At 36.4% G+C, this 22,310-nt stretch overlaps 1 protein-coding gene across 1 annotated transcript in view; it reads left to right on the top strand.

Moving 5' to 3' along the window:
* The window catches only part of STIM2 (stromal interaction molecule 2), a gene marked incomplete at its 3' end in the record, with an annotated part of 63,201 nt that overhangs the window by 27,021 nt on the left and 13,870 nt on the right, over positions 1 to 22,310 (top strand). The window contains exons 3-6 of the mRNA XM_084233767.1: positions 11,653 to 11,764; positions 15,063 to 15,178; positions 17,888 to 18,065; positions 18,580 to 18,757. Of these exons, the coding sequence (XP_084089893.1) occupies positions 11,653 to 11,764; positions 15,063 to 15,178; positions 17,888 to 18,065; positions 18,580 to 18,757 (584 nt within the window). The remainder of the gene's footprint in view (positions 1 to 11,652; positions 11,765 to 15,062; positions 15,179 to 17,887; positions 18,066 to 18,579; positions 18,758 to 22,310) is intronic.

Below are 22,310 nucleotides of genomic sequence, written 5' to 3'. Positions count from 1 at the left end.
TGGAAATTACCAAGTGCTCACAAAATGTTAGCTTCTGCTATTATTAACATATCTCTACATACACACGCAAATGCTTTATAATTAGAAATTAGTTTTTTCCTATCGTATTTAGGTGATTTCACAAATCATCTTTGAAGGTTTTTAGGACAGCATGTACTTATATTAAATATAACAGATGAAAACTTATATGGTGGTACTTCACTAAGCTGTTTAGTATTTTTAGGACGGTAACCTAATACAAGTATATGGCTAAGTGCACTGGGTGCATTGGTTTTTATAAGATTTCCTTTTATAGATGACAGGAGCAAGTAAATATATATTTAAATCTTTTCAATTTGATCTTTCACACTGATTTGTCTCTTTTACAATTTCTTAAGGCAAGGATGGACTGGAAGTACACACATTGTCACTGTCAAATATGCTGCTATAAGTTGTCTTCTTCTGACTTCCATTATGTTATAGGTCTCTGTGATCAAGAATTTTCCATTGCCACTTTGAGATATAATGAAATCAGTATGGCTTCTTTCTTGCACAGTTTTGAGAGTTGATTTTCACACAACTTTGTGATAGCAAGAAGGCATTTAATTAAAAGCAAAACAGTTTCTTGTCTTTAGGAAGAAGAAAGTAAGTTATACATTCAGCTGATACTTAAATGGCAACTTCATCCTGGACATAATAGTCTCTGTCTTAAGTAAGCTTACAATATAATAAGAATATAAGATGTAATTAAGCCAACTCTACAAAATAAGGCAGCTCCTAATATATGCCATTTGGTAGAAATAGTAAGTACTCTAGAAATTCATGAGAGGGAGAGATCACTTTCAGCTGGAGTGTTTCTTCTATGTATAACCTAGTTTGTACATCTGAGGATGTGCTTGTACATGGCTGGTCTTTTTTTGAAGGCTGCTTTTGCTCCATGGCCATAGGAATGCTAGTTTCCTTAACTCTCTTGCTGTTGCCAGCTCATCTTATTATTTTTATTCTCCCCCTTACTACACACTCTACTGCTGTCTGAAAACTTTCTTTTCGTAGGCACAGTTATCTTTTTTTTTTTTTTTTTCCAAATGCTGCTCCCAGTAGTTATTTGGTGGTGGACTGACTGCATATAGGTGGGGGAAGGCAGGGAAGCTATTTTGGTGCAGAATCAGGAATCTCATTCTCTGTTACAGAAGTAGCCTTATTGATAGCTGGCTGCAAAGGGGAGGGGTAAGGAAAAGGAGAATCCTCAGCCTGTCCTTGTTCCTGGGAAAATCCATCAATGTGTGTCCCACACATCCTACATGATGTATAACCCCTCGTACCCACAACCCCTTATGTTCTGGAATTTGGTTTCCAAACCTTTAGTTGAGATGTCATTTGTCTGTTCAATAACCCACAATAAATACAACAATGTCCCAGCATAGAAGTTCTTCTGTTACTAACAGCTATGGTCCTATAATATACAGAATGAACAACAAATGACTGAGGGAAAAAATAAGGAACAAAGCATGTCTCGGAGGACTAGAGCCTTGTTCTAGCTCCAACTCCCTTGTTCACTGAAATTCTGCCTTTAGGCTGCTAGTCTTTCAAGCCATAGGAGTTACCCCTATGATAAGAACTGGCAAAGCTCCATTGACCTATTCTGTTACTAGCTCCAGGTCTTCATTAGGCCACAGTATATACTGGATTTATCTAGTGCAAATTGAGTCCATCAGTGTATTTATCCATGGCAGCTTGCTCATTTAACTCTTGCAGTGCTCTTGGTACTGTATATGTGGAAAGTTCATCTTCTGAGAGAAAATATGTTTCTTTCTTAGAGTTAAATCATGAGCTAATGTTCTACATCACGAGGTAACTATATTGTCTGAATTTGGAATCACATTAGAGTTCAAATTGTAACTCTCCCAATTATTAAATATACGGGCATGTGTGTGATTGCTTGGCCTAGGTTTTCTTTGATATATAGAGATTATAACTATCTCATAAATGTGTTTCTATGGAAGGCATAGGATTAAACAGAATGTATGCAGAAGTATAGAATTAAAATCCTGTATCCAAGGAATGTAGTATTATGGTGTTAATAATCACGGGTGTTAGGTGAAGGGAAAAGTTCCTGTTCTCTAGGAATTCATCGTCCAGGGGCCAGGACAGACATGGAGAGTTACATAGAGATTGTGATGATGGCAGGTATATGTACCTGTGATCAGAGGACACACAGAAGAGCAGCTGTGATCTGGAAATAGATGGATTGGGAAGACTTCATGGAATGGGGAGTTCCTGATCTGGGTCTTAAAGGCTCAGGAAGAGCCATTTAGCAAAGAAAAAGGAAGGGAAAGGAAGCCACTCCAGGTTTAAGGGGTAGCATACGGTGCATTCAGAAAGCTGCAGATAGGGCTGGGACATAAATTTTCTGCCTCTAGTGCCTGATCTGATTATCAGGCACTAGACCTTAGCAGTATTACTTACTGCACAGTGCTTACAACTCTGGAAACAGACTTGGCCTGAAACCTGAATTGGCCATTTACTAATCTGTTATATCTGATTAAGAACTTCAACTTCATAAACCCCAATATGATGATAAAAGTATTTCAAATGGCTTTTGCAATGATTATTTGAAGTAACATTTGCAAAATTTGTGGTGTTTTAATAAGCATGTTGGGCCTCCTCTGGTGGCTGCGAGGATGCCTATAGTCTCTGCAGCGCTGGTTTGTTCCCCGGCTGCCCGCTAGGGTCCCACAAAAAAAAAAATAATAATAATTAAATCATGTAAATAATAAATGTTAGTGACTATTTTTGTTGCTGTCCCAAAAATTCTCAAAAGTTCCCCCTCGGTATTCTGCAATTTCTAGAATGATGGGTTAGCAGTATTTTAAATACTGACTCTTACTTGTTATAATAGAATCAAAGAATCTGAGTGACTTTTAAAGATGATCTAGTTCAGTTTTATTGTTTTTGTGTATCACAGTTAAATAATTTGACTGTGATGTCACAGTGGATCTCTGACTGTTGGGACTACAGTAAGATTGCTTTCCATTATTGAATTCGTTCTCTTGGCCGTGGCATTAATTTGTCAAAATTTCTTAGGGACACCAATCTATAATACTGGTCACCACTTCTAGCTGAAACAGTGTAAGTTAATGGTATAGAAACTGCAGGTAAGTGCCTCCCTGGTGGCGCAGGCAGTTGAGTGCAGTGCTGTGAAGCTGTCCGCAGTCTCTGCAGTGCCGGTTCTATCCCCGCCAACCACGGAGCAACCCACATGGTGCAGCAGACCTCTCCTGTCTCTCCTGCTGCTCCCCACAGCAGTGTATTTTGGTCAGTCTGCTTGTTCTGTTCCATGCTCTGTCTCTGGTGAATTCTATCACCCTCCCGCACATCTGGCCTGTACCCCAGTTCTTGCATAAATAAAATCTTAAAAAAAAAAGTTTCAAAAAAAACCCCTGAAGAGAAGGAAATTTTTTTTTAATATTTTATTTTATATAATTCTTAGATCATTTTTCATTTTTGCACAATGTATGCATTTTCATTTTGGTTATATTCCCCGTAAAATTGCACCCCCCCGCCCCCTTATTTTAACCCTAGTCCTTCCTCTCCCCGCCCCTCCCCCCGTAGTGTGTCTCTGGTTTATAGTTGCTTGTTGATTTTGATTTTTACTTTGTATTAATTAGTCTTTTTCCTGGTCCCTTATTTAGGTTTTCTAAATTCCTGCTATGAGTGAGACCATCTGGTATTTTTCTTTTTCTTTCTGACTTATTTTGCTGAGCATGATCCCTTTTAGCTCCATCCATGTTGCTGCAAACTGCGTGGAGATTTCTTGACCTACAAAAGATAGAGCTTCCATATGATCCAGCAGTTCCACTCCTAGGTATTTACCCAAATGACACAGAAACATTAATTCCAAAGGGCACATGTTTATAGCAGCACTATCCCTATGTTTATAGCAGCACTATTTACAATAGCTAAGCTATGGAAACAACCCAAATGCCCAAAAATAGATGACTGGATCAAGAAGATGTTGTACATAGACACAATGGAATATTACTCAGCAATCAAAAAAGATAAACACATGCAGTTTGCAGGAAATATATATTTTAAAGGGCTTCCACGTCCTCCTCTGTCTGCCATTTGGTAGAAGTACTATTTGGCAACGTGTGAAAAAACTGTTGAGAGACATGTAATAAAGAAATGGGTCATTTTTAAATGAATAACTCCTTTACCATTAAAAATACAGACATTTTTATTTCTGGATTTTTTTTTTATATTACTGAAAAGTGAAAATAGATGTTCATACTTGCTAATTAAGAGGGCTCAATAAATTATTTGTTGGGCATCCTTGTGTACCAAGTGCTAGGGATGGAATGGAGAATGAAAATTTTTTGCTTCAATGAAATAAACAGATGTTGAGATGATAAACATACAAAAAAATATAATTATTTTAATGTGCATAGAATGTACAGAGTGACATAGGATCATCTAGCAACATTTGGGAAGGCTCCCATGAAGAAATCAAAGTTTTAGCTAAAATATGAATTCTCAATAAAGTAAATAGGCTAAGATACGTCAGAAGGATGAAAGAAAGGGGTCTCCTATTTAGGAGATAGCAGGTGCAAAGGCCCTGAGGTAGGGCCTTTGGGACAGTGTGCTATGTTGTAAGAGTTGAAAGACAGCTGTGTATTTGGAACAAAAATCTAATGCAAAATACAAGTTGTGTCATGAGAAGAGAAGTGAAGGTATTTATGAGCCATCACTGAAGAAACAAAAACAGCACAATAAGTGAACCTCCTCCCAAAGAAAATGGTGTGATCTGTACTAGAATTTTATTATTTTAAATATTCACTGTAAATATATTTTAGAACCACTATAATATTCTGTTTACTAGGCAGAGTAATCTAGGATTTGGGCACTTTGATGATGTATTATTCATTTTCTTCTTCCTTTCCATGCTGGTTTATTGGAATTGAGGAAATATTTGGATGATCTGGAGTGTTTAGATGAGGGATTTTTGCTGTTGATCAGTTGAACAGCCATAGAAATGACAGAGAGACTCTTATCCTGTGTTCTTGGCTGAGGTTTTTGTGTGGGTGTGTTGAGGTGCAGCTGCACTGTCGGTTTCTTGGCAGTCAAGACAGGGCAATTCTCAATGTACTTCAGCTTGAATAAGAAGAAATTGAAGAGTAAAAAGATTACTTTGAATGTATTATATTCAGTGGAAGGCACCCAGAACCAGAACCTTTGGCTGATATCCTAAATTATTTGGCTAAATGGATGTAGCAGCTTCAAGCACATGTCCAAGCTTATGGCATGAGAGAACATTAAAAAAATAAATAACCCTGTCTCAAAGTAAAATTTTTCGATGATTTTTAAAAATCATTTCCACTGAATATAATATAATTTATGATTTATTTAAGCATTTACTCTAAAGAACACTTCATGAAAAAGGAATATTGCGAAAAATCAGATTCGCTAGCAAAAGCGAGTAATTTTCTGTTGTTTATCAGGAAGATCTCTTTTCAGATTTCATTTTATTATTCACTTGTTTTCTTCACTCTTTGACTTTTTCTATGGTCTGTTAGCACTTTGTTTTCCCATACTCTCAACTTAAATATAGACAATATGTCTTCATCTTTCAAGCACCCTGCTTCCTTTTCTTTGGATACATTCATAATTGTCCTTCTTACTTTTTAAGCAGAAAAAAGTTGTTTCCGTTTTACTCCTTGTTTGTGTCTCTATCATTATTTAATTCTGTCAGAATAGCATAGAATCAGGTCCTGACATTCATCAACTGGATTCAGATACAGTTCTGCCACTGACTCTGTTGGTCCCATTAACTTCTCAGTTTCTCATCTCCAAAATAGAGAATATCTCATAAGGTTTTTTTTTTTTTTTAACCCTAAAAGAAAAAAGTGCCTATAAAGGATTTAACTAAAATAAGTACTCAGGAGAAAATTATTTTAGCATTTGGGACTAGTCTTCTAATAGCCACAATAGCTAGCTTCACTCTCCTGGGTGAGCTCGTTGAATCTAAAGACCGTCAGTCTGTATTCCGATGACTCCTAATTTATCTTTGTTGCTAACCTCTTTGTTCTCTAAACATCAGACTTGTTTGATTATCTGAGTGCTTTTTATTTATTTACACTGAAATGTCTACTATATAATTCAAGCATAACTTTCTGAAAACAGAACTTTTAATCTCTAGCACCTGCCCTTACTTGTCTCTCTGTTCTTTTCTATCTCGGTCAATGGCACACCCTCTCCTGACGCCGTCTTCTGTACTTTCTGTTTTTGGGCTTTCCACTAGATACCAAATCCCATTCATTTCACAGCACATCTAACAGCATTATTCTCAGAATATGAATCTGACCACTTGCACAATATTCTTATTAAATTATGTTCAAGGCAATAACTTCTTTTATCTCTACGGCTATGTAAGGAATATTCTCCTTATCACTTTTTTTAGTCTTGCCTCCCACAGTCCATTCCTTTTCTTTTTAACGACATTAGAAAAATGTCCAGATTTTTAAGTCTTCTGTGGCCTGGCCATTCTGTTTTCTTCCTCTCTCTAAAACAACTAGTTCATTCTTGTCTTGAGACCTTTCCCTGTTTAGATATCCTTCTCCCCGATTGTCACAGTGTTTGCTTTTTTGCAATTTTTAGGTCTCAGTTTATAACAGCTTCTTAGAAAATTTTACCCTGACATCTTTCCTTCCTTCCTTCCTTTCTTTTTTTAGTAGTCCAAAAGTTTATTTTAATTTTGTTCATGTTTGTTTTCTCTATAATACCACGTATGAGTAAAATCATACTGTATTTGTCTTTCCCTGTCTGACTTACTGTGCCAAGTATGGTACGTTGTAGGTTCATCTGTGTTGTCACGTGTGGCAGGATTTCATCTTTCTTTTGTTTTAACAGCTAAGTAATAGTCCCCTGTGAATATATGTCAGATTCATCAGTCAGTGGACACTTTGGTTGTTTCCAACTCTCTCTTGGCTATTGTAAGTAGCGCTGCAACAAACGGGTTCATATCTCCATGAATTGGTGTTTTTGTAATTGGGGGTAAATACAAGAATGGGATAACTGGATAGAATGAATTTCTTGTTTTACTTTTTTTTTTAAATAAGATTTATTTATTTATGCACACAAGAGCTGGGGTACAGGCCAGAGATGTGGGAGGTGAGAGAATTCACCAGAGACAGAGTGGGGAACAGAACAGGCAGACTGACTGAAGAGCACTGCTGAGGGGAGCAGTGGGCGAATCAGGAGAGGTCTGCTGCACCATGTAGATAGCCCCCTGGCTGGCCGGGGATTGAACTCATGCTGTAGTGGCTGAGGATTGCTTCCTAGTGCGGTGCTTAACCCCTTGTGCCACCAGGGAGTCCCCTTATTTTACTTTCTTGATGAATCTCCATACTGCTTTCCACAACAGCTGTGTCCATTTACATTCTCAACAACTGTGTGTACGTGCATTTCCCTTCTCCCTACATTCCCTCCAATCCTTCTTGTTTCTTACCTTTTAATCTTTATTTTTTAAAGATTTATTTTTATTTATATATGCATACAAGAACTGGAAGGGGGATAGGCCAAAGGTGTGGCAGGTGAGAGGATTCACCAGAGACAGAGTGGGGAACAGAACAGGCAGACTGACTAAACAGGAGGGGTCTGCTGCGCCATATGGGTTTACTCCCTGGCTGGGGATAGAACTCAGGCCACTGGTGATAGCTTGATAGCACTGAGACTTTAACCCCTGCACCACCAGGGAGACCCTTGTCTTATCTTTTAGATAATAACCATTCTTACAGGGGTAAAGTAATACCTCATTTTGATTTGCATTTCTATGATAATAACCGGTGATAAATATCTTTTCATGTGCGTATTGGCCTTCTGTATGTCTTCTTTGGAGAAATGTCTACTCAGACCATCTGCCTGTTCTTTAGTCAGGTTGTTTTATAAGTTCTTTGTGTATTTTGGTTATTAAAGGCTTGTCAGGTTTATGATGTGCAAATATCTCATCCTGTTCAGTGTGATATCGTTTAATTTTGATGCAAATGTCCTTCATGGGGCAAAACCTTTTCAGTTTTATGAAGTCCCATTTTATTTTTGCATTCTTCTTCCTTGCCTTTGAGTGAATCACCAAACAAATCTTTAAGGCTGATTGTCTAGAAATATATTGTGTGTTTTCTTACATGTATCTTACAGCTTCAGATCTTATATCCCAGTCTTTAATCCATTTTGAATTGGTATATGGTGTTTTGGTATACGGTGTTAGATAGTGATCTAGTTTCATTCTTTTGTTTGTGGCTATCCAGTGTTCCCAGCACCATTTATTGAAGAGATTTTGCTGCCCCAATGCAAGCACTTGATTCCTTTATCATAAATTAGTTGCCTGTATATTTGAGACTTTATTTTTGGACTCATCAATTCTGTTCCATACTATTTTAATTACTATTGCCTTCTAGTATAGTTTGAAGACATGGAACATTATATTTCCATTTTCCTCCTTTTTCCCCTACAAATGTTTTGCTATTCAGGGTTTTTTTGTATCTCCAAATATATTTCATGATTTTTGTTCTGTTTCTGTGAAGAATGCCATTCGGACATTGAAGATGTAAACATGGAACACTTAGTGTCTTTTCCTATTTCTTTCAACATTATCTTATAATTTTTATTGTACAGGTCTTTCCCTTTGGTTAAATTTATTTCAAGGTATCTAATTTTTAGAGGGGATTATTTTTCTGATTTATTGTTAGTTCACTAATTGTATATAGTGAACAGATTTTTGTACATTAACTTTCATCGGTTTAACTTATTTATTGTGGCATTTTACTAGTCTTTGGAATTTTCAGTATATATTTCATGTTATCCGCAAATACTGATAGTTTTAGTTTTTCATTTCCATTTTGGATACCTTTTATATCCTTTTTTGGTCTAATTATTGTAACTAGAAGTTCCAGCACTGTGTTGAATGGTAGTGGTGAGAGTGGATGTACTTTGTGAGCATAATGTCTGTAATTTGTCATATATGGCCGTACTATGTTGAGGTTTGTTTCTTCTTTTACTCTTTTTGTGGAAGGATTTATCATAAAAGGATGTTGCATTTTGTCAGGTGCTTTTTCTGCTATTGAGATAACCACGTGATTTCTGTCCTTTTGTTGATGTGGTATACAGTGTTTAGTGTTTTGCATGTGTGGAACCATCCTTGTATCCTTGGAATAAATCCTACTTGACTATGGTGTATAATTCTTTTAATGCATTGTTGAGCTTCCTTCTGTAACAATTTTGAACTCTATCTGATAGGGAGTTATTATCTTGCATGAATTTGTTATTGGATTTTGGAGAGTTGTTTTCTCCTTGTGTTGTGATACTCCTTTGAGGTCTCAAGTTGTCATATGTTATATTTTTTGTTACCCCATTTTGCTAATTTAAATTTCCTTCTTTTAAAAAAAAATCTGAATCAGCTATGTAGAGAGTTGAACTGTTTTTTTTTTTTTTTTTTTTTTTTTTGGTCTGTTTTCCCAGAAGATGGCACAGTGGCTTGATTTGATTTAATTTGATATTTTGGCCTCTACTGCCTTCTGTAGATACTAAGTCCTATATTTGCAGTTGCTGTGTCAACAGGTGAGGGAGAGACATGAGGTCCAACTGCTGTCAAGAGCATGCTATGGTTGAGGGGCTGATTCATGTTTATGGCAAGTCTTATCCCTACTTTCTGGGCAACCAGATCTGACACTCAGCTTCCTGTCCACAATGCACTTCATGAACTCAGGACCAGCCCTGAGGGGTGTGGGAGAGGTTGTGTCATCTAGAGAGACTTCTCTGTTATCCTCATAATCTGGCTCCTCTGTATGGGCTTTATTTTGACCAAGAGATGTGCCTCCACATCGTTTTCATTTTCCTTTCCCTGGGCCCTTTGGCTGTACTGTTGTCGGTGTATCTCCTCTGATGCAGTCTGTGTGGTCTCTGAGGTTCAAGGAGTGCTTCATTCTCATCTTGAGCTTTGGAACTCTCAATATAGTGTCTCTTCAGTTAATTGTTACGTGTTCCTCTTGGGAGTGAAGCAGTGAACCTCCTCTGTCACCATCTTGGTGACATCATCAAAAATCTTCCTTGGGCCTCCCCAGGTGGCGCAGTGGTTGAGTGCTGGGCAGCAAAGCTGCCCGCGGCCTCTGCAGCACCAGTTCGATCCCTGGCCGCCGACGAGGGTCCCACATGGTGCGACAGACTTCTCCTGCCGCGCCCGCTGCTCCCCTCAACAGTGTATTTCATCAGCCTGCCTGTTCTGTTCCCCGCTCTGTGTCTGGTGAATTCTCTCACCCTCCCACGCTTCTGACTGTACCCAGTGCTTGTATAAATCAAAAAAGAAAAATCTTCCTTTCTTTTTAATAGCTGCTTGCTATCTGAAATGTCTTCCTCTTTTTTCCTTTTTTAAAGACACATTTACATATCACCTTACTGTTCTGTTAATTACTCCTGATCATTACCAGCTGCCTGTATGTGAACTATTACATAATACTTTTTTTTTTTTTTTTTTTTTTAGAGGCATGCTTTATTTATTTGTTTGCTGGTCTGTTTGCTTGTTTTGTTTATACATGCACTGGGTACAGTCAGAAGTGCGGGAGGGAGGGTGAGAGAATTCACCAGAGCCAGAGCGGGGAGCAGAGCAGGCAGAAGGACCGAAGTACACTGCTGAGGGGAGCAGCGGGCGGCAGGAGAGGTCTGCGCGCCATGTGGGACCCTCCTCCGGTGGCCAGGGAGCAGCCGGGGATCGAACCGGCGCCGCAGAGGCTGCGCGCAGCTTCGCAACCCAGCGCTCAACCGCTGCGCCACCGGGGAGGCCCTACATAATACTTTTGTTTCACATGTGAGGATGATTATTCTTTCATGTTCTTTCTCAGGACTTTCACGTACAGCATAATGATTTAACTTGCATCATGAAATGATTACCGCCAATAAGCTTAGTTAACATCCATCATCTCATAGATACAAAAAAAATAAAGAAAATAAGTTTTCTCCTTGTTTTGAAAACTTTTAGGGTCTACCTTCTTTTATAAATTGTCCCACCCCATTCCAGAGGAATTTTAAGTTTCCTGAGGGGAAGAACTTTATCCATCTTGTTTACTGCTGTACTTCCAGTTCTTCAAATGGAACCTGAGGTGCAGACAGATTACATAGTAATGACTAAGTGAAAAAATGAATGAAAAATTACTGGGTTGTTGGAAAAGTCATGACTTTTTTCCTATGTTTTCTATGCAAAAATGCATCATGACTTTTCCTACAACCCAATATATCTGATAAGTTTTATGCAGCTGGAGAAGTACTGTACTATTTCATCCTGTATAAACTATTTATGCACTTGTTTTACAACTACCCATGCTAATACTTTGTACTCTTCTATGTGTCTCATCTAGATTGTAAGCCCCTAAGGGTAGGAGTTATATCTCCATTATTTTTTGCTTCTCTTAGAATGCTGAATGCCAATTTAATACTTATTGGTGATTGGATTGAATGGAAAATTCGATCTAATATCTTTATTTCCTCAACAGCTATAGTAGTGTGTATGCACACACACGTTTCTATATACATACATGTGTATATATGTATACACATATATCTTTATATAATTTATATAAATTCTGAAAGCATGTGTGTTTGAAATGTATCTTTTTCTTTTGTCTCTTGCAGTTCATAATTGGACTCTTGAGGATACCCTGCAGTGGTTAATAGAATTTGTTGAGCTACCCCAATATGAGAAGAATTTTAGAGACAATAATGTCAAAGGAACAACACTTCCCCGGTGAGTAATTATTATTCAAATGTATTTTTATGCTCATGGAGAATTATATACTAGATGTTACTTTTCTATGCTGAATCTACAAATTCTGGGTTAAGGGCTCAAAGGAAATATCTGTCTCCATCCTTTAATTATTTAAGATATGAATTTTTACATTTTAATTAATTTTTCTTGTTCAAATAGTCAGTTTATTGTCATGGAAGTCATTTTGAAAACTTGAGGGTGGGCCACTTACATCTTTTTAAGATGGCATCAGCCGACCAATTTATGACCATCCGATGAATATGACAAAAGTTTATTCATTTGATACTAATTTTCCTTTATGAAAATCCCTGTTTGAATGGACTCATGTAGAGGTTATTCTTAATTGATATTTTTAAAATAACAATAACCACTTAATTTTCTTGACCCTAACTAAACCTCAAAATGATGAAGTTTAATAAAGTATAATAAAGTATAATAGCAACCATTTAAAAATGTATATAAAAATAAATAAAAATATATATTGCATGAAGGTACTTTATATTATTTTATTTTATTTATGTTTCATGGTTAAAATGAAGTTTTATTATTATCCCCATTTACCAGATTAAATAAACCTAGTGAGAGAAGTGAATCATTTTGCCCAAGCAAGTGTTGAACCCAGACAGACCTGATAGCAAAATCTGGGATCCCAGTTTATCCATGAGGTGTTCAAAATTCACTGTTACTAACTTCCTAAATTATATTTTTTAAATCTCAATTAGTTAACCTTATTTTTAAGATTTAAATGTAAAATTTGCAATGATTCTACCAGAACTTTACTTTTACAAGGTTGCTTATGTTCCATTCCTCCCTGGATTGTTTCTAGTGTCAAAAAAGACTCTTCTTACTATCTAACTACTATACATGTGATATGCTCATTGTATTTCTAATTAATTTGTATACACATTCTGTTAAAATTAGCAGCTTTTGTTGCTTTGACATTTGTACTTTCGATCAAGTTGAAAGTTTTCATACTTCCCATAAGATGTTTTCTGAATATACCAGCATTATTGTACAAATGACTGATAAAATTTTAGGAATGAAAGTCAATTAAACAAGTAAGTATTATAGAATGCATAGAAGATACAATTAAATAAGATGTAGTTCTTACTTTTATATAAGATAGGTTCCTAAGTTAACACAAAGGAGCAGGGTAGGAGAACATTATAATGGAATTAGGGGTTTTCAAGTTATATGTGTTACTCTGGTTATAAGGAGCTCATTGTATTATATTTTTCTTAAGTTGTCTTTGGGATGCTTTCTTTCCATAAAACAACGTAAAATAAAATGGATGGCTCTATCTTTTGACAGTAAATGTTACAGCCACTTTTTTCTTTTGGTTAAGGAAAGGTTATCAGAGACACCTAAAATTCTGGTAGAATTGTTGCGATAATATTACACACAAATCAAGATCAATTTTTTAGAATAGTGAGTATGTTGTTATCTTAGAAAAGTTATAAATTTAGAAGTTTAGCTTTCAGGTCAGTCCATTTGGAGCCTTATTTGAATGGAGGAGAAGGGAAAACTGGAAGGTTCTTCATCAAGACCTATTTTATCTGGTAATGACAATTAGATGTGTCCATTTACAGGGGCAATGTCAATGAACTAAACTACTATGTAAGTTAGAGTTTTATATAGGAGACTGTAGATACAAGGTTTGTGTACAAGAAAATGTATTACACACTCCAGATGTATACATGCCTCTAATTAGTCATTATTTTGTTTCCTTTCTGTGACATTGAAGTACTGTTACATCTGCAGTCCTTAATCAAAATTGTTAATTTTATGATAATTACAATGGTTATCTTAAGCCTTTTACTGTATTTTCTATACTCTGTAATTCTTATTACCAGAGCTTCTATTCAGGCTCTCTTCACCTGACACATGCCTCCTCATTCCTTTCAGACCTGTGTGAACTTCCCTGACATCCTCACCCACTCAGGTAGAATCACTTCCACCTCTGGACTCATGATGAATTTGCATAAAATTCTGTTATATAGTTCCTTTTTATTACATCTCATTGTCTTTCTTAAATTTAGTCTATTGATAGTGTGCTATTAGTTAATTCATACATCCATCCATGCATTCATTAATCTCTTATCCAAACATTTATCAAGCATCTACTTTTGCCAAGCACCATGCTAGTTTTGGGGATATAGAGATAAGACAGTTATTTTGCCTTCAAGCAGTTTAATAAGTGTTCTGTTAAAGGTGTATGAGAAACAAACAGGAAAGGTACCTGTGGAAAGATGAAGGAAAGTGTTTTGTAAAGGGAAACAGAGTTTTTCTTTACTCTCTTTAAAGTTTTATAGAAGCCTCATGGGATTTCCTGTAATTTCTCCATACTTTGATGTTTGATATCTTCCTAAATAAAATGGTAGTGGTTTTTAATATAGTTGTTGGAATCATACACATTTAGGTTTGAGTCCCTGCTTTACTTCTTTTAATTATATAACCGTGGGCAAGTTACTCAATCTCTTAATACCTTAGTTTCCTAGTTTTTTGAATTTTAAACCTTTGGCACAGTACCCGGCACATAGTACATGCTTGTTTTAATCGTCATTGTTATTAATAATTATATTATTATTAGACTTTGTGTTTTAAGATACTTACTGATGTCATACTTGGTTTTTAAGAAAATTTAATTCTAGGATGCTTGGATTTGAAGTCCAAAACAAAGTGATTTTATTGTCTTATTTCATCTGTGCCTTTTGCTCCCCTACATCTTTGGTCATTGCTGATAAATTGGTTAGTACTTTTTATATACACTCTTTAATTTCCAACCAGTGATGGGTTCTTCCTTCCCACTTGTGACTTCATTGAACTTTGTTTAATTTTCAAGCAATTTAAACAGTAGAATGTAAATGTATATTGTTAAAGAATATTGAAATATTGTTAAAGAAAAGCAGCATGATTTAAATTGAAAACTTTTTTCAGAGTCAATTGATGTTAAGTAAACTATATTTTTCTTGTTCTTCATAAAATAGTAAAATAATAGAGATAATTATAAAGTATTTGGAACTTCATAAAGTTCTAAATCATAGTGAGTTTTAGCAAAAATAACCTTAGAAAGCAAACATGCATATAGCAGCTAAATTATTAACAGAGTCTTTGTACAACCTTAACTTCCTCTGAAAAGATTTTCAATACTTGTAGTAAAGTGGATGAGCTCTTCCAGCAATCATCACTAATATGTTAAGTATTAAATATGCTGCTCAAGTGTTTACATACTAGTAATATTTTTGATTAATATTATGTGTATTTCTTAAATGAACAGGATAGCAGTGCATGAACCTTCATTTATGACCTCTCAGTTGAAAATCAGCGACCGGAGTCACAGACAGAAACTTCAGCTCAAGGCACTGGATGTGGTTTTGTTTGGACCTCTCACACGTTAGTATTGTCACAGAGTTTGGTGCAAAAGAATTATCAGATTGTTTATTTGTTATTTAAAGAAGGAAAGTGTAATAAAATAGTCCACTAAGAAGAATCATCTAATAGGAAATCTATTAGAATGTAATGCTATCTTAAAAGATTTAGAGATTGATACCTTGAAATATGGAGTATGACATCTTCAAAACACATACAAGAAGTTGTAAAAACGGTAATTTAGACTTAAATTTCTAGATTTGAAACTTTGGATCTTTATGGTAATTTAATGTTGATGTTGTAATATCTGGATAGTCATTGAAGAATCCCTTTAAAAATTGTTGCAATCTAACAGTTGTCTTGGTTCCATGAAGTAATAAATCCTAACCTGATTTTACTAATCACCAAGAAGATTTTTAAGATGTGGATCAAAAGAAAAGACTCACTGAAACTTTATAAAGTAACAGACTAGTCTGGCAGAAGCATAAGGTGGAGAATGCTGTTTGTTCTTAAATTGCTTTGTCATCTGTATAAGGAAGATATGAACCTTGTACTTATTTTAATGTAATGATTTTTCTCCAGAAGGGATGTTGAAACTGATCATTTAATTTCAAATATAAGAAAGCTTGGGGGAAGATCCGGGGGAGTACACATTTTAGAAGAATTATGTTTTATTTTTCAGAAACCAAAAATGATACAAAACGAATGAACAAAATTAATACCAAAAAAAAAGACACAAATTAAAAACTAGAAAACTAATGCTTATTCTCCCTCAATTCTTGGAGTTAGGAGACCTGCAGTTCTCTGTGAGACCATCTTGGGAGAGGTAACTGCTATAAACAGGTTACTGGAGTGGTGGCATGGATTCCATGACTTACTGATGGTTCTTTTTTGACTCTGGCTACAGTAAGAGCAGCTGGTAAAACAGCTGGAACTTCCCTCTTTGTGAAGGGTGTGGAAATGCACTGTTGGTGGAAATTACAGACCCTAAGAAACAGCAGACTACTGAAATGCCGAGCATTCCGCAGAGATGACACCCTCTCTAACCTTTCCTTGTTCTTTTTTTTTTTTTTTTAAGATTTATTTATTTATTTATACAAGCACTGGGTACAGTCAGAAGCGCGGGAGGGTGAGAGACTTCACCAGAGCCAGAGCGGGGAGCAGAGCAGGCAGAAGAACCGAAGTACACTGCTGAGGGGAGCAGCGGGTGGCAGGAGAGGTCTACGCACCATGTGGGACCCTCGCCTGGGGGCCGGGGATCGAACTGGCGCTGCAGAGGCTGCGCAGCCCAGCCCTCAACCACTGCGCCACTAGGGGAGGCCCTCACCTTTCCTTGTTCTAAGTTTTCAACTTAATCGGTTAGGAGATGTACTAAAGGAGATTTAGACTTTTTCATGTGATCATTTGCTCAAAATAGGCATCAAACTATAGAATTTCTCTTAAATACAATCTGATTTGGAACATTAACATTTTATTAATCTAGGAACAAATTTCTTTTTTAATCTAGAAAAGCAATAGAGTATCATTTGAAAAGAAACTAAAGTAGTCCCAAAGAATGTCAAAAACAAATGTTTTAATAAACAGGCTAGTTAAGGGGTTAATGGTGCATTACCTTTTTAATGTGTTTGCCTAAGAATTGTTGTGTGTGAATGAACCCTACAGTTAGAGTACCTGGGTTAGATTTATAAAAAACAAGCATTGCCATATGAAGGTTTCTCTGAATGCTGCTGGTTAGTGGTACTAGAGTTTAGTACTTGAATATATATTTGTGGTTATTTCTGGTGATTATATTTCAATATGGACAGGGCTTATATTTGAACCAGATGCTGAACAAATAAAAATCAGTCCTTTCTAGACTCTAGCCTTCTACAGTATAGCAGCTCTTCTGCTGTAGGTGAGAGCATGTACTCTGGATATGTGCAACCCTGGGGGTCTCTGGCATTGAGCATGCTATTTATCACCATGGGGACAGATTAACCCTAGAATTACAAACAGCAATTTGCCATTTCCGTAGAGCTCGTCATCTCATCAAACATGCATTGTCTTCCTATTGGCGTGAGCATTTGGGTATTCTTCACTTTGTGTTAGTTACCATCGTGTTTCCCTTCAGAGAACCCTCTGAATATTTTGTGTTTATTTGACTGTAGGGATAAACTGGAAAATTATATGAATAGTGGTATCTGTAGGTCCTGACTCCTTACTCCTTACTTTAGCAGCCACGCTGAAGGAGGGAAAGGAGATTCTGTTCCTTCCCTCCAGTGACCCAGCCATTTCTGACAAATGAATAATAATAATAAAGCAGTCTGATGACCTTTTAACGCACAGCTTCCCCACTTCGGCTCACATTTTGAGCTATATAATTCTTTATTAACAGCAAAAGGGGGTGGAGGGAAAGGTACAAGGAGTTGGAACAGTAACTGCAGGAAAGAAGAAAGAATGATAATGGTCTTTTTTCACCCTACAGCAGACCATTCTGCTAGTATGTAATTGGAGATGCTGTTGTTTTTCCAGGGTTCCCCAGGACTTTTGTTCCTACCAGCAGGGCCTTGGTGCCTCTATCTATGCAGCTTTATTTCTGCCACCCTCTAGGGCTAGTGTGTTCGGTAGTTATAATAAATACACAATGATTATTTGAAGAAATGACTTAGACTAGAGTTTATGGGAGGCTCAAGTGCCTTAAGTATGGGGATTCTATTACATTCAAAGATTCATATTCTTTACTTCTCTTTATAGGTCCTCCGCATAACTGGATGAAGGATTTTATCCTCACAGTTTCTATAGTAATTGGTGTTGGAGGATGCTGGTTTGCTTACACACAGAATAAGACATCAAAAGAACATGTTGCAAAAATGATGAAAGACTTAGAAAGTCTGCAAACTGCAGAACAAAGTCTGATGGACTTACAGGAGAGGTGAGTGAGTGAAAAAAGTTCTAGGTCTTGTTATTTATGTAGAAAAGTACAATTTGTGAAATGTAATATGGGCATGTGCTTATTACATATTTTCATATAGGTGGCACATGCATCAGGAACATGTGCATTTCATTTCAGTTTTAGAAAATAGCATCATAACTACAGACTTTTATAAAGATGTGCACTAGGGAATAAATTGGTAGAAGACCAGTGGAAATAAGTCAAATAGAGGTGGGATTCTATTCTATGTATTGCTAAGTTTGATTTTAGCATGATTTCAACAATAAGTGTCTGTGAAGAGTTTTCCTGCTATCCCTGTATTTTGAGCTCAAGATAATCAAAACAGCTATGATGTAGCTACCTAATATTCTTGTTATCCAAATTTAAGATTAATAGGAAATGCCATGCCATTCTGATTGAAGCATAGCTATTGTTTGATACATATTTATTCCTTATTAAGAAATGAAAGTTGGGAAAATTTTGTGAGGAATTTTCATTTTTATTGTTCCATAAGGCTTGAAAAGGCACAGGAAGAAAACAGAAATGTTGCTGTAGAAAAACAAAATCTAGAGCGCAAAATGATGGATGAAATCAATTACGCCAAGGAGGAAGCATGTCGGCTGAGAGAGCTGAGGGAGGGAGCAGAATGTGAATTGAGTCGACGTCAATATGCAGAACAGGAATTAGAGCAGGTATTTACATTTTTAAAAAATTATTTTGTTAGGTTATTTGTGTTAAACTCTCCTCCCCCTCCCCCCAGCCCTGTTCTGTTCTTGTAGAATTTCCTACATTTAATTCCATCATATACTCTTCCTTAGCTAATTAAAAAATCACTTGCTCATATTGTTGGCATTGATCAAAGTCATATAACAAAATAAGAAAGTAATAACTGAAGATGAAGTTACCATCGTAGTTACTCATGACATCTTATTCCCTGCCATGCCAGTTATCTTGAGTAAATTTAAGGTGTTTATTTAATTTAACATTTGTGATATATTTGTTTCTGACTATTAATGTAGTATAATAAAGCCTATCTAATGTGCTAAGGTTTTCTGCAGAGGTAAAGCCTCTCTTTTAAGCATCCATTTGAATCATGTTAGTTGGTTTTAGAGCAAACATAATCTGCTAAAAATTCTGAAGTTGTTGAAAAATGTCCTCTCTACTGTCTGCTTCTGTAGACTCTGCGTTTACTCAAGATGGAATGTAGGCATTTAGGCATTGCAAAGTCCTTTGGAAAATGGGGTGGGTTCTGGGAGAATTTAATTATAGGCAGGTATATTAGTTTCATATTCCGGCTGTAATAAATTACCACCAACTTAGTGACTTAAAACAACACACGTATTATCTTACAGTTCTCCAAGTCAGAGTCAAAAATAGGCTCCCAGGGCTAATTCCTTCTGGAGGATCTGTTCTCCTTGCCTTTTCCAGTTTCTACAGGCTGCCTGCATTTCTGGCTCATGGCCTCTTCCTTCATCTTCTAAGCATATTGCTCCAACCTCTGCTTCTGTGGTCTCATCTCCTTCTGACTTTTTCTTTGCTGGTAAAGAAACTGCAGGCCAAAGTGAGTTTTAAAAGACTTGATCAAGATTGAAGAGACATTCAGTTGTAGAACAGCTAGAACCTAGATACTCTGTTCTCCAGCTCCTGCCACTTTGCTTTATGCACTGTTGCCTTCTCAGATGCTACATAAGAAATAAGATTATGTGATGGATGAGTTTTAATTTCAACCCAAGAGAAAATGTTCAGTGTGTAGTACTATTTCCTTGAAGACTGACATTTTTAATAGGATTTGTTCAGCTAAATGTAGCTCTCTCTTTTGTTAACTGTTCTTCTCCTTTATACCCCAGAGATCAATTTCTGGGATCCTTTCCTGGTGAGGAATTTGTTCTCTTGAGTCTTAACACATATTTTGCAGTTAGGTGTCATTTACCCACAACTATTATCTGTAAAAAATGGGGTGAAGAACCAAGGAGTTGACCGAAAAAAAGGCCTAGCCGGTATTATGCTATGTTTAAGAATTCAGTGTGAGACCCTGTACTGCTGTGAGGATTCCCCATTACCACCAAGACCTCTTAACGTGTAGTTTGTTCTCAGTGCTGAAAATCTTGTTGGCTATTTTTCTAAACTTTCCTAAGAGCAAATCAGAAAGCAGTAATGAGGATTCTTTTACGTAAACCTTTAGCAGTATTTTACAGGCGACTGCCTCACAGTGAGGGAGAAGACACATTCTAAAAAAGGATTTTAGAACCACAAACATTCTAATCTTAGGATTTTGGCACAGAAATGTTGCATAGTCCAGTAGACCCATAGATTACTTTGATATTATGTCCACTACAAATATATCAGTAATAATGAGATTGAGTCAGTAAGAGATGGTTTAAAAGAGGAAATTGGTATGTCAAAATAACTATCTTTGATTATAGTAAATAAAAGACAGAATTTTAAGGTTGTGCTTATGTGTGCCAGAAGCCTATGCTATGCACACTGCAAGTGGTTTGCTGATAAATTTTAATCTTCACTATACATAGTTAGTATCCTCATCTATAGGTTAAATGTGTAGAGAGATTAAATAACTCATCTTAGGTCACACAACTTAATATGTTGCAAAGGCAAGATTTCATGTGTCTTATTGCAAAGTCCATGTTTTCCCATACTACTATTAAAATTTTATTTATGCAAGTGAGTTTAACTGGGAAATTAATTTGTGTATAAATGTCACATAATCCACAATTCTGTGCAGCTTGAGTCATTGTTATTTCTTGTTAGGGGGATAATTAACTTAAACTTATAATTAAATGTGTTTTGTATATTTTCCTTAAAACAGGAACTTCTGAGTGGATGATGGTACCACTTTATATTTTGTGTGGTTTAAATACTTTTCACATAAATTATTTTGTTTTTAAGGTCTCAAGAAGCCTATAGTAGGACAAGTTATGACTATAGACTGTCATAAAAAGGTTAAAAACATGCTAAAGTTCACAAAGATAGTAAGAAAGTTGGGTCCAGAAGCCAGTTTTTCAGATGTTTAGCCTGTTCTGTGACATCATGCTTTTTTACTTATTGCAGTTATGAGTACTTTCTTATGCAAAGGATTTTTACCATATTTTTAAACAATCCAGTAATTCATTTGTAAAAGTTGTTACTCAGTTTTCACTACATCCACTCCCCTGTAAATGACAGTGTTAATCAAACTAAAGGTTTGAATTTCGGTCAAATGATAAACTGAATAGTGGCACAAAACAGTTAAAATAGTTGCTGTAACTGGGTAACAACTTTTTTTTGAGCCATTATTTGCAGTCAATCAATGTTTAACTTCAGTTTATACTAGAAATATATCAATTCTGTATTAAAGATGTTTGTTGAACTCTATAAATAATGTGTGGATATAATATTAAGGAAAAAAAATTTTTTTTAAAGATTTATTTATTTATACAAGCACTGGGTACAGTCAGAAGCGCGGGAGGGTGAGAGAATTCACCAGAGCCAGAGCAGGGAGCAGAGCAGGCAGAAGGACCGAAGTACACTGCTGAGGGGAGCAGCGGGCGGCAGGAGAGGTCTGCGCGCCATGTGGGACCCTTATCCAGTGGCCGGGGAGCAGCCCGGGATCAAACCGGCGTTGCAGAGGCTGCGGGCAGCTTCGCAACCCGTTGTCAACCGCTGCACCACTGGGGAGGCCCGGAAAATTTTTAAAATTAAAGAGAAAAAGTGAAATTTATTCAGTTTCTCATTATACTTCCTAAACAATGAGTATTGTATAGAAATGTTCACTTTAAAATCTTGTGAGAAAAAGGACCTGTAGTATAACTACAACTCCACATCACAGAACCTGATCTCTTCCTGAGAGAATAGCAAGGATGCCCCAGCTTAGCCATCTTAAACATATTGTCCCAAGCACATTGCACAGTGAGTCATATCAGGCAAGTGTTGCTGAGGATTTGTTTTCAGTGAGCACGTGCTGTCTTACCCTTACTTTTAATGTCTGCTTTGAACTGCAGAAGCTGTTAGTGTCCCACTGTGAGCTTTTTTTTTTGGATTTTTGAAAGTTTTCTCCATAATTTCTTTCTAGAGTATCTGACAGCTGTTCATTTTCTTTATCAAAAGTTTGTGTGTAGTACTTTTCTTAGTTTATTCTGGCACATGATAAAGTTTACTTAAATAAGTTGGGTTTGTTCAGATCAAACATTTTTCTGCATGTTAGTTTGGGAATGGAGTTTTAGTTACCTTACTTATCTTTGAGGAAAATTA

Source organism: Talpa europaea, assembly GCF_964194135.1.
Source record: "Talpa europaea genome assembly, chromosome: 5".
Classification (NCBI taxonomy): domain Eukaryota; kingdom Metazoa; phylum Chordata; class Mammalia; order Eulipotyphla; family Talpidae; genus Talpa; species Talpa europaea.
This window is presented reverse-complemented; position numbering and strand designations above follow the sequence as displayed.